The sequence below is a fragment of the Sorex araneus genome, chromosome 4 (genome assembly GCF_027595985.1).
Source record: "Sorex araneus isolate mSorAra2 chromosome 4, mSorAra2.pri, whole genome shotgun sequence".
Lineage (NCBI taxonomy): Eukaryota > Metazoa > Chordata > Mammalia > Eulipotyphla > Soricidae > Sorex > Sorex araneus.
The window spans coordinates 195,593,826-195,606,526 of record NC_073305.1 but is presented as its reverse complement, the minus strand read 5'-3'; the positions used below and the strand labels follow the sequence as shown (position 1 = coordinate 195,606,526).

Below are 12,701 nucleotides of genomic sequence, written 5' to 3'. Positions count from 1 at the left end.
CTGCCACCCAGCGCTTTCTGCCCCTCAGCACTCCCTGCAGAGACTTCAGGGCCCACCCACAGCAGACCCAGAGAAAATGATCTGGGGTGAGGGGGGCGAGAGCCACTGGGAAACAAAAGCAGCCGGGCTTAGGATTGTTAGTCTTTTAATATATTATTCTGAAAAGAAAGGAATTAAAAAAAAGTTCCTGACATCTCTTTTGATTTTTAATTTAAATAAATACCCTGCCCACCCACCGCCCGCTAAAATGTCCCTCCTTCCCCTCAGCCCACCCTGTCCCTGGTGCTAGCCCCTCACCCTAACGCTAAATTAGATGCCTGCTTCCAGCAGGCTCTGCTCCCTAACACATCCTGCCAGCTTGCCCTCCAGCCGCTACCTAGCATGGGGCAGGCGGGCACGGTGGGGCCCACGGGCCTGGGGGACTGTGCAAATTTGGTTCCCTTGAATTGCCCACGATTCCCCACTCACAGCTCAGGAGGAGGCAGGAGGACTCAGAACAGCCCTCCCCGCTAAAGTCAAAACCACAGAACCACCCGGTGCCCCCGCCCCGACTCTCTCAAAGAGCCACAACCGCTCACGCCCCCTTCCTGCGTCCGCCCGCCCCCTTTCCGCCCTCGCCCCGCCCCTTCCCCATGCTGACCAATGGCTTGGCCTTTGCCCTCCCGGGAGGCGGGGTCTACCAGGCTCAGTGGGCGGGGCCAACAGCCGTGGGCGGGTCCCGGGCCCTGCCTGCCCCCCCACCTCCGGGGCTGCACCTGGCACCCCGGGCCCGGGCGCAGGGCTCCAGTCCCCCCACCCTGGTCCTTCGAAGGTCCCTCCTGCAGGGCCAGCGTGTCAGATGGCAGTGTCCCAGAGGACCGTGTGCTGCCGGCGGCAGGGCGGAGTGCCCGACTTGCGGGGCTCAGGCCCGCGCCGCCAGCTGGGGAGGATGGGCATGCTCTCCTGCTTGCACAGGCCGCGCTCCGGCCGCTGGCGCGCCTTGATCTCCTTGCACACGCAGCGCTTGCGCTCGATCACCTCCAGCAGCTTCCCGTCGCGCTCGCGGGCCGGTGGGGGCGCCAGGGGCAGCGGCAGCGGCAGTGCGGGGTGGGTCTGCAGGGGACAGATGAAGAGTCGCGGTGACAGGCCTGCCCAACATGCTGAGTCCTCTGGCCAGATGTGTGCTTCCTCCCACCCCGGGGCTGGGATTATGGAGGGACCGTGTACCCGATGCCCGGTGGGGCCTCTCTGGACAAAGTGGGGTGGCCTTTAGTTGGTTGGGGTAGGGTCACACCAATGGGCTCTCCTACTTGGAGCCACCACCACCCACCTCCCTCGGCCTTTTAAAAATTGGCATTTTTGGCGATAGCACAGCGGGTAGGGCAAGCGGCCCACCGGGGTGCGATTCGTCCATCCCTCTCAGAGAGTGGGGCAAGCTACCGAGAGTATCCCGCTCACACAGCAGAGCCTGGCAAGCTACCCCTGGCATATTGGATATGCCAAAAAACAGAACAAGTCTCACAATGGAGACGTTACTGGTGCCCGCTGGAGCAAATCGATGAACAACGGGACGACAGTGCTACAGTGCAGTGCAACACTTTGGGCCACACCTTGCTATGTCCACTCCTGGCCCAGCTTGGGATGGGTCCTGGGCCAGCCATGTGTGACTCCTACTATTGCTCCAGACCCTCAAACTTTTTTGTTTGTTTTTTAATGGGGCCAGAGTGACAGTATAGCAGGTGGGAATTTGCCTTGAACTCAGCCTCTTGATTTTGATCCCTGGCACCACATATGGTCCTGTCCCCCACAGCCCTCCACCCAGACCACCAGGAGTTACTTCTGAGAAATGGTACAAGGGATCACATGGACAATCAGGGTTTGATCTCCATCTCCCCATGACCATGGCCAGAAGTGATCGATCCCTGAGTGCAGAGCCAAGAGTAAACCCTGAGCACCACCATCCTCGGCCCCTAAACCAAAACCAAACAAAGCACTGGCTTTGGGGGTCAAGTGATGGTACAGTGGGAAAGGGCACTTGCTTGCAAGCAGTGGACCTGGGTTCAATCCTCAACACCCCATACGTTCTCCTCGGTCCTGCCAGGAATGACCCCTGAGCCCCACGAGTATGACCCCAAAAACAAAAGCAAAAAAAAAACCCTTGACGGGGCTGGAGCAATAGCACAGCGGGTAGGGCATTTGCCTTGCATGCGATCGACCCGGGTTCAATTCCCAGCATTCCATATGGTCCCCTGAGCACCGCCAGGAGTAATTCCTGAGTGCAGAGCCAGGAGTAACCCCTGAGCATTGCCAGATATGACCCAAAAAGAAAAAAAAATTTCCTGCTCTACGGGCATCTCTGGAGGATCTCCAAGGAGCCCGGCGGGCCGGCAGCCCAGCTCCAGCAGCGGCCCCCAGGACCCCAGTGCACTGTGTGTGGCCGTGAGGTGAAGCTCAGGGGCTAAGGCTTCCATCCCTGCAGCAGCCACCTGCAGTCACCCCCCTCTCTCCCAGGGGTTCCACACAGCAAAGTTCCCAAGAAGACCGAGGTGCCACTACTGGGATTTGAACTTGAGAACTCATACTTGGGCTGGGGAGAGCTGGCAGGACAGAGGGCAGGCTCTGTGTGGGGGAGGCCTGGTCTGATGTCTAGCGCCACGAATCCTCAAAGCACGGCAGGGAGTGACCCCCAAGCACTGAGCACTGCTGAGAGTGCTCCCCCCGAAAAAAAAAAGACAAATGAAAAAGAACTCATGCTTAACAGCTGGCACTTTAGGGCTGGAGCGATAGCACAGTGGGTAGGGCGTTTGCCTTGCACGCGGCCGACCCGGGTTCTAATCCCAGCATCCCATATGGTCCCCTGAGCACCGCCAGGGGTAATTCCTGAGTGCAGAGCCAGGAGTAACCCCTGTGCATCGCCGGGTGTGACCCAAAAACCAAAAAAAAAAACAAAACAGCTGGCACTTTAGCCGCTGAGCCGCCTTTAAGGGTCTCCCCAGCAGGTGGGCGTCTGGAGCTTGGGGCGTCCCCCCATATTGGGTCCATGCTCGCTGCTGCTGATGGGGGCAGGGTGGGGGAAGGCAGGGGTCTAACTGGGGGTGCAGCAAGACATTCCAGCCCTTGCAGTCCTGTCCCCCGCACCACACCCAGTCCTTCACAAACAAAGCCAGCCCGGGGGCCTACTCTTCCTCCTCACCTGGCTCGGAGGGTCCCTGGGCTGGCTGCAAGGCCGGGGGGTGTGGAGTGCGGCCTGCCGGACGCCAGAGGTGGAGGCGGAGCGCCCCAGGCGGTAACCTCCGGTGAAGTCTGCAGTGGAAGGAGGAGGGGTGAGGAGGGAAGGGATGCCCAGCTTCTGCCTGCCCCCAGCCCCCTTCCCGGCTGCCCTGGCATCATCTCTCAAGGAAACAGGGGCTGAGATGCCAGGGTGGAGCGCCCAGGACGTGGACCCTGGAGCTGTCCCTCCCGTCCGTGTAAAGTGCCCAGAGGGGAGGGCGGGAATGGGCACCTCCGTTGCGGTGGCAGGCGGGGAAAGTCCGGCAGGGAACGGGCAGTGCTGTGCGGCTGCCCCCGCGCTCTGCTCCGTGGTGGATCCTGGCCAGCAGGCCCTCAGCTCCCTGGCTCCTCACGGGGATCCCCGACGCCAGGGCGCCCCGATCTTCCTGCTCCGCCTTGCCAGGCCCCTCGGTGCTGCCATTCCAGGCCCGGGCACTGTCTTCCGCCTCTGCTGGGGAGCAAGGAGAGCTCAGAGCACTGTACTGAGAACACGGGGGGGGGGGAGCTGCGACCACCAGCTCCCGGAGAAACGAGTGTTCGTTGTGGAGACCGGGGAGGGGGCCTCCTGTACATTCCCAGTACATACACACCCCACACTGCTCCCTTCCTTTGTGTCCCCTGGTACCCAGCCCTGCTCTGGAACTCATGGCTGTTTGCCACCTTTACCCCCAGTCAGGGGGCTTATGAAGGGCGGGGGGGTCTCTTATCTCCATCTTAAAGTCAAGCCCCTCCAGTCACGGATAGGGGCATCCGCTGAATCGGCAGCCAGGGGCGCTTCTCCCGGGGAAGGGGGCGAATTCGCCATCCTGAGCAGGGGGTACCGAGGGGCTCTGGCGGGGGAAGGGCAGCCTGTGAGTGAAGCTCATCTCAGAGAGAGTGGGGCTGGCAGAGCATCGCGTTGCCAAGCAACGCTAGGGGCCTCCCTTCGCTCCCTCCTGTCTGCATAGGTTGCCATGGTAACAGCTGGGAGGCAGCTGTGTTTAGCTCGGGTGTGTGCGCAGGCTCACAAACACGCACCCCTGCAGCCCTGGGAAGGGAGGGGCTGGGGCCAGGGCAGGACAGGGCGGGAGGGGCGTCAGCTCTTGGGGTCTGAGTCTGCACAGTCCCCCAGCCCGGTGTTTTCTGCGATGCAGACCATCTGCTCCGGCCTCCATCTTCCAGTCTCCCCGAAAAGTTCCCAGGACAATGGGCTGTCCCTTCCAAATAACCTCTCCGACATCCCCCCACACAAGCCTCGTGGACACCCCGATCCCCACCCTTCACTCACTGTCCAGCTCTTTCGTCTTGCGCCCTCCGTACAGGACCTTCCGCTGCAGCGCCCAGCCGGCCCCAAAGGCCGCGGCTCCCACCTCTTCCTCCTCTGGGGTGGCTGCGCTGGCGATGACGTGGGCGCAGGAGATGCTGGCAAAGGCACCCCCGTCGGTCCCTGGCTCCTGCAGCTGGATGTTGACCATGGGGGACGGGGCCCCCAGGCCGCAGCCCTTGTTCAGCACCCCCCCGGCCTTGAGGCTCTCGTAGGCAGGGGGTCTCTTGAGCCCAGCAGCCGCGGCCGGGTAGGTCCAGAGGGGAGTGAGGGGGCCGGCCGTGGGGTCCGGGAGGCTGTGGGGGGAGGCCAGGCAGGCGCGATGGTGGAGGGCCCCCCCGTGGGGGCTGGACTTTCCGGGCACGGGGGGCCTGGCGCTGGCACACAGCACACTGTGGAGCATGGCCATCTCCTCTGTCTTGGGTTCCCCGGCGCCCAGGGGCAGGCCCGCGGGCAGCACGGAGTGGGTGGTCACCTTGACGGCGGAGTAGACCATGGTGTACGACACGGCCTTGTCCTTGGGGGCGGCGGGCAGCAAGGCGGCCGGGGCAGGGGGGGCTGCCGGCGCCCCCGCTGCCTTGGGGTAGATCATGCTGTGGGAATTGGGGAGCTCGCGCTGCCCCCGGGGCTGGCCAGAGCCCTGGGGTGGCAAGGGTGTCGAGTGGCTCCGGGCCCGGCCCGAGGGTCCCAGCAGCAGCAGGCTGGCGGCGGGGGGCGGCGGGGGAGGCGTCTCCCGCTCCCGGGTAGGCACTTGGGGAGCCGGGGAGGCGCCCGCTGGCTCCTTGGCGTGGCAGAGCACGGGGAGCCGCGAGACCCCGTCGCCCGGGGTACGGGAAGCGGACTTGGCTTGGGGGAAGGCCAGGAGCGGGGGCCGGTGCTGGAGCAGATTGGGGAACGGCGGGGGGATCTCGCACGGCGTGGTCTTGGTGGGCGTCCCGTCCCTCCGGCTCGGGAGGGCGGAAGCTGGCCGGCGGTGGGCGTGCGGGTGCAGGGCCGGGGGCTGGTGCGGCGAGGGGGTGACCGTCAAGGGCGGGACGCCGGCGGCCCGGCCTTCCCCGGCCTCCTCGGCCAGGGGGTACTTCATCTCCTCGTAGATGGCCTCGCTCTCCTCTGAGTCCGAGTCGGCACCGGCGGGAGGGGTAGGCCCCCCGGCCCCCAGAGGGGGTCCGGCCAGGCCCCCCGAACTTCGCCCTCCTCCCCGGAAGACGTCCCCCACCATCTCGATGTACACAGGTTCCTCGTCCTGGGCACCCACCTCGGGGTCCCCGCCCAGGCAAGACCCTCTGCTGAGGCGCTGGAGGGGCAGGCTCGGCCCCCGAGGGGAGGGGGCCGGGGGGCCGGGCTCGTCCAGGGAGACCGACAGTTGCGTGTTGGGGCTCCGCCGGGGTTTCTGCGGAGGAACCTTCCGGCTGGACTCGCGGTCACGGGCGTCAGGGGGAGGCTTCTGGGCACCTGGGAGAAAGGGGGCGATTGGTGGGGGGAGCGACCAACCGGGAGGGCCTCTTCTTTGTTTCTTTTGGGGGGCTACTCCGGGCCTGGTGCTGGGGGCAGGGGTCACTTGCAGTGGGGCTGGGGATCAACCTGGGCCGCCCACGTGCCAAGCCCGTGCTCAGCCCCTCAAACCGTCTCCCAGACCCGTGTCTGACTCTCTCTCCCTCATAAGTTCACCCCACAGTGTGAAGCCCCCACATTTCTTTTCGCCGCTAGGCCCCCAGTCCTGCAAACAAAGCCCCCAACCCGCAGCTGCAACCTTCAGCTGCCCCGAGGCCGCCCCTTTCCAAGAGTGGACGCCCCGGGCTCCCCCACAACTTTCAAGAAGGGTCAGTCTCAAGCCCATCATAAAGGAGCCCCCAGTGCTCTGCGAACAGAGCCCCCCGGTCCTGGGCGGCGCCTCACCTGCTTTCTTGCTGGGCGGCGTCTCCGCCCCGGTCGGCCCCGTCATGCTGAGCTTGGTGCTGGGGTGTCTGCGGGGCTTGGTGGGGGGCCTGCGGGCGCTGCTGTCCTCGCCCAGGCCCACGCTGCCGCCCCCAGGCCCGCCGCCCACGGCGTCCATGCTGCCCACTGAGTGGCAGGACAGGGAGCGCGGGGCCATGGCGCTGCGGCAGGGGTGCGGCGTGTGCTCCTGGGACGCGGGCATGGTCATGAAGCCCATCCTGAGCGAGCGGCGCAGGGAGGCGATGTCCCGGGCTCGGACCGCGGGCCCCGCACCGGCCCCGGGCCCGGGCGGGCCTGCAGGGGGCACCTCCTTACCGGAGCTGGGGAGAGGAGGCCAGGGGCCGGGAGGTCAGGGCTAGGCGTGGATGCCCCGTGCCACTCCCGATGGACAGGAGTGACCACTGCGGGGACAGCGGGTCCGGGGCAGAAACAGAAGCTTTGGGCAGAAGCGGAGTCCATGAGGGGGCAGGAAATTAGGGCCCAGAGCAGAGCCGAGTGGCACCTGGGCACTGAGCACAGCATGAGAGAGGGGGACCTGCAGGGGGGTGGGGGGCAAAGGCCCCACCCCCCACTGGCCTCTGCTCCTGCCCGGCCAGCCTCACCCCAACGCCACTCAGCAAGCGGCGCCTCTTTTCTCCTCCGTCCCCCACGGCCCTCCCAGGCTCACCCCAACTCCTTCTCACTGTCCCTGAGCACTGGCGCGGGGGGCGGCTGGTGGGGAAGCGGGGAGGGCGCTCATTAAGGGCCTGTCTGCTAACCCTTCATTAGGGAGAGATCACTGCAGTGACGGCTCTGATTAATCTAATTAACAACAAGAATTAAACTCCACACAGGCGCGGGGGGAGCGGGCCAGGAGGCAGCTCTGAGTCAGGCGCAGGCGAGGCTCTGCCATCAATGGGGGGAGGAGGGGGTGCGGGGAGGCCCTGGGCGGGCAGGAGAGGAAGAGTAGGCCAGGGGGACCCCCGGCGCTGGCGCTGCTGCTCTGCATGGCCCTCCCCTCACCACCCCCATCTGCTCTGGTGGCCCCCAAATGATCCCACTTTCCAGCCTTGGGGGGGCACCAGGACCTGCCTCCCCCAAGGTCGGCTGAGGGGAGCACCCCCCCACAATGGCAGCGAGGCCAGCACAGGGGGGAGGGGACGTGGGAAGGAGTGACTTGGGTTTCTGGGGACACAGGGGAAGCTGCAGGGTCTTCCCGAGCAGCAGGTCCCTAAGAAGCCAGCCAGGAGCAGGGACGGGGTGGGGCTAGAGTACTGTCACTGTCACGTCGCGTCTGTGGGACCCGGGGCAGGGGGAGCAGAGGGCAGAGGGGGGCCTGCAGGGGCCGGGCTGCGGCCTTACCTCCTCTTGGCCTCGTCTTCCTTATGCTGCCTCCACTCCAGCTTGGTTTTCCGGTACAGGAGGTTCATGTCGTGGGGCAGGCGGTGGGGGCTGGGGGTCCCTGCTCAGCGCCACCAGGCCTGGGGGGCGGCCCTCACTGGGTCCCCGATCCACTTGGGGGAGGATGGAAAGGGGAAAAGAAAAGAGAAAGACGTGGGGTGGGTGGTGGCCGGGAATGAATGGGGGAGACAGGGTGGGAGAGAGAGGAGCAAAGACGGGACTTGGGGGGTGCCCCCCGCTGCCGCCAGAGGCCCCCCACAAGCCTGGCCTCTCGGACCCACGGCCAGGGGAGCAACACACACAGAGGGCCGCGGGCAGAGTCCCACAGCCCGACAAAGGTGTGGGAGCCGGCGCCACACTCGGAGCTGCCATCCACACAGACTGCCGTCCTGTCAATACATCCGAGCCGCGCACGCAAGCACCCGGCCTCGCCACCAGCACACCCAGGGACACACAGACCCGGCCGCCGACAGAGGCGCAGACACCCCGACAGGCAGAGGTAAACACAGACACACACACAGACATAAACACCGCCGACACACCCACAGCACAGCCTCGCACACACATGGGCTGCTGGCTCCGGACAGACCTGGACAGACCTACAGACATGGGTCACACGGGGCCTGTTTGCGTATCCTGGGCCCCACTGTGGAAGGGGGGAGCCAGACTCCCACCCCGTCTGGGGCCCTGAGGCTGGTGGGGGGGGGGTGTCACGAGGGCTGGAGGGAGGGTGGGGACTGTGCCTGGCCACCGACAATGCCACCCATCCGTCTCGCTCCATCCCCTGCGGTGCCACTTCCAGCGCCCGCCGGGCCTCCACCCCATCCCTGCTCGCTGGCCCCTGAGCGCGGGCCTCCGCCGGCCTCCCCAGCTCGCCACCGGCCCCATCACCTTATCCCGCAGGCCGGTCCCCGCCCCTCGCTCCCGGCCGGGGGTCTCCAGCGGGCCCCCGCGTACCTCCGGAGCTGCGGCCTCCATACCTGCCTGGCTTCCCTCCCCCCGCCCCCACCAGCAGTCTCCTCTGCGCCCCGGATCTCACCTCTCCCGGGGCGCCCCTCCTCACTGCTGTCCTCTCCCGCCCCTGCGTGCTCCAGCCCCGGCCCGCTGCATCCCCTTCTGCATCCGAGGACCCGGGGGTCCCGGGCACCCCTCCCCTGCGCCCGGTCCGGCTCCCCCGGCGCCCTCGGTCTCTCGCCCCGCCAATCCTCCCCGGCCCTGCTCGCCCACCCCTCCCCGCGCCCCGCGCCCATCCCACCTCCCCGCACCAAGCCTCCCCAATTTCTCCATCCCCATACCTGGCCTGCCGGGCGCCGGCCCCCCCATACCGGGCTCCGCCCGGAGCAGGAGGGAGGAGGAGAGACCGAGCGGAGGGGGGAGCGGCCTGGGCCCTGCCGCAGAGACAGCCCCGCCTCCGGGCCCGCCCCCAGACCCGCCCCCGGCCCCAAACCCACCCCCCACGCCCGCCGAGCGGGGCCGCGCCGCCGGGCCGGGCAGGGGCTGCCGGGGGGGTCGCGGGGAGAGCTGGTGGGGGTGTCAGGGCGGGTGGCAGCGGGGGAGGGGTCAGGCGCTCGCTCCTCGCCGCCCCTCGCCCCTGGCCCCCCGGTGCGTCGCCGGCCTCGGGTCCGGGGCGCGGCGCGGCGCCCCCCAGCGGCTGTCCGGGGCGCGTACCCCGTGTCGCGCCGGGCCCCGGGCTGCGGCTGCGGGGCGCGAGGTGCAGTGAGGCGGCAAGGCCGGCAGGGGGGGCCGCTGCCCGGGACCGGGGGCTCCCGGCCGCGCGGCTCGCGGCGCCGCTGCCCAGCAGGGGGCGTGCTCCGGGGGACCGCGCCCCTTCGGCCCGCCGCCCCCCAGGACCGGGGAGGGCCCCGAGCTGCGGGCCTCGGGGTGCAGCCGCCTCTCCCCTCAACCGCCCGGCGCCCGGCCCTTGTCTCACTGCCGGGGACCAAAGTCTCCGTCCCCGTAACCTTTGACTCTGCCGGCGCGCACCCGCTCCTGGCCACACCCCGTCCCCCGCCGACCGCGACCCCCGTGGGCCTCGTGCGCTCGCCCCCACCCCATCAGCTAGCGACTTCCCGGGAAATGACTTGGCCGCTCTTGGCTGCAGGCGCCACTGACCACAAAGGGAGCCTCTCCCAAAGGGTGCACGTGCTGGTGCCCAGAACCCGTGGACCCCGACTTTACGCGGCCGTCTGCAGGTGCGCGGTGTGGCTACAGGCAGAGGCGTCTGATCGCTCCCCGACTCCAATAAAATGCTCGGGAAACAGTGGGCTGATAGTGTTTTTTTCTAAACTGTCATGGCTCCATTCATGTGCCCTGGCAGGCAAAGGAACACCTCGGAATAGGCACCTGTCCTTCTATATTTATTTATTTACTCCGTTTTGTTATCGAATATTTGTTTGGTTTTGTTTGTGGGGCCACATCCGGCGATACTCAGGGTAAATTCCTGGCTCTGCGCAGGGATCGCTCCTGGTGGTGCTGGGGAACCATATGGGGTGCCGCAGATGGAACTGGGGTCAGCCAGGTGGCAAGGCAACCGCCTTCCGCGCTGTACCATGGCTCCAGCCCCGTGATTGAATATTCACTCATTCAAAAAAACATTTGAGGGGCTGCAGCTATAGCACAGCGGGGAGGGCATTTGCCTTGCACGCGGCCAACCCGGGTTTGATTCCCAGCATCCCATATGGTCCCCTGAGCCAGGAGTAATTCCTGAGTGCAGAGCCAGGAGTAACCCCTGTGCATCCCCAGGTGTGACCTGAAAAAAAAAAAAAAACATTTGAGAGGCTGGAGCCATGGTACAGCAGGGAGAATGCTTTTTTTTTTTTTTTTTGGCTTTTTGGGTCACACCTGGTGATGCACAGGGGTTACTCCTGGCTCTGCACTCAGGAATTACTCCTGGCGGTGCTCAGGGGACCCTATGGGGTGCTGGGAATCGAACTTGGGTCGGCCACGTGCAAGGCAAACCGCCCTCCCCGAGGACGCTTGCTTTGCTGGCCACATACTTGGGTTTTATCCGCGACATCCTATATGGTCCTCAGTGCCCTGCCAGGAGTGATTCCTGAGTGCAGAGCCAGGAGTGAGCCTCGAGCACGCCAGGTGTGGCCTAAAATAGGAAAAAAAATTATTTTTTAACATTCTGAGGACCATAGACCCTAAGGAGTGGAAGTGGGTGCCCACTCTCTGAGGCCGTGGGAAAGGGAGGTGCAGGGACAAGTTCTGAATAGTTAGTATCAAGTCAGCGCCAGCGAGGAGGGCGGGGAGCCGGCAGGACCTTGCCCTCAATACTGCTGAGCCCGAGGGAGCTGGGGGTGTGTGGGAGGCAGCTTCCTGGACCTCGCTGGCTGCTGGCTGCGAGGCCGGTCAGCTCTGGCAGTCATTGTTAGCAGGGAGTGAGTGCAGATGGGTTGAAACAAAGAGATAAACGTGGGGGTGCGGACAGGGGGGAGGGGTGTGTCACATGTTTTTGTTGCCTAATCCTAAGAATTGGTTAAATGTCCCCATGAACTAATGCTGAGGGGTGTTAGTCCGCGCGATTCACGTTTCATTAGAATCTGTTTGGGGGTCCCACCTGGCAGTGCTCAGGGCTTACTCCTGTCTCTGTGCTCAGCGATCACAGATCCTGGCGGTGCTTAGGGGACCCTATGTGGCACCAGGCATTGAAGCCAGCTTGGTCACATGCAAGGCAAGTGCCTTCCCTGCGGTACTGTCACTCAGGCCCCTAATTAGAATCTGTTTCTTTGGAACCTGGGAGCAGAGACGGGTGGTGGTCCCTTGATGTGGATTTGGCTAACATGAATCCAATCAGCATGAGGAGATACGAAGGGGTGGAGCACATGCCCCTCCTGTGTGAGGTCCTGAGTTGGATCCCTGGCACATCCTATGTTCCTTGTCTGGTCTCTCCCTCCAACTACCCCCATACCAGCCCTACAGAGCGTGGCTCCTATGAAAGAGTTCCTATGGATCCGGAAAGATAATACAGCAGGTAAGGGGTTGGCCTTGCATGCAGCAGACCCAGCACTGAATACTGTCCCCCAGCACTGCCAGGTTACCCTTGAGAATTGCCAGGTGTGACCCAAAAAGAAAAGGAAATTTAAATAATAAATAAAATAATAATAAAGCCAGCACTGCCAGGTTGTAAGCACAGACCAGAGTGGCAAAAAATAAAAATTCTGACAGAATGTTGAGGGAGGGACCTCAAAAAAATAAAATAAAAAAGACAGAAGGAAGGAAGGAAGGAAGGAAGGAAGGAAGGAAGGAAGGAAGGAAGGAAGGAAGGAAGGAAGGGAGGTAGGAAAAAAGACTGAAAATACAGGGCTGGAGTGATGGTACAGTGGTTAGGGTGCTTCCCTTGCATGAGGCTGACCCAGGTTCAATCCCCAGCATCCCATATGGTCCCCTGAGCACTGCCAGGAGTGATTCCTGAGTGCAGAGTCAGGACTAACCCCTGAGCATCACTGGGTGCAGCCCAAACACACACACACACACACACACACACACACACACACACACACACACAAAGAAAGACAAAGACAAAAGACAAAGAAAGATGGAAAGACTAAAAAAGAAAGAAAGAAAATACGGTTGAGGAGCGAGAGAAATAGTATTGCCTTGTGTGAGGACAACCTGGGCTCAATCCACAGTGACCACATATGGCCCCCCCAGGCCCTCCCAGAGTGCAGAGCAGGGGTAAGCTGTGAGCACAACTGGGTCTGACTCAAAAATCAAAAAGAGCAAGAAAAAAGAGATGGAAATTTTAATTTGTCACACCCAGCACATTGTAGACCCGTTGTGGCGATGTCTCTTGCTGGATAATGCCCAAGGAATGCTGGGAGGTCAGGGG

At 64.0% G+C, this 12,701-nt stretch overlaps 1 protein-coding gene across 3 annotated transcripts; it reads right to left on the bottom strand.

Moving 5' to 3' along the window:
• Window positions 1-237: 237 nt before the first annotated feature.
• Window positions 238-9,317, bottom strand: NYAP1 (neuronal tyrosine phosphorylated phosphoinositide-3-kinase adaptor 1). 3 transcript variants are annotated; one of them, XM_055136443.1, is made up of 7 exons: window positions 9,163-9,317; window positions 7,829-7,980; window positions 6,449-6,807; window positions 4,517-6,004; window positions 3,482-3,697; window positions 3,173-3,282; window positions 238-1,092 (listed from the first exon to the last, which is right to left on the bottom strand). In XM_055136443.1, the coding sequence occupies exons 2-7, from the start codon at window positions 7,894-7,896 to the stop codon at window positions 835-837; spliced, it is 2,499 nt and encodes an 832-aa protein (XP_054992418.1). In that variant the 5' UTR covers window positions 7,897-7,980; window positions 9,163-9,317; the 3' UTR covers window positions 238-834. The 3 variants fall into 3 exon arrangements, with proteins under 3 accessions (XP_054992418.1, XP_054992419.1, XP_054992420.1); XM_055136444.1 differs by lacking the exon at window positions 9,163-9,317 and adding an exon at window positions 8,907-9,074; XM_055136445.1 differs by lacking the exon at window positions 9,163-9,317 and adding an exon at window positions 8,825-8,852.
• Window positions 9,318-12,701: the final 3,384 nt, after the last annotated feature.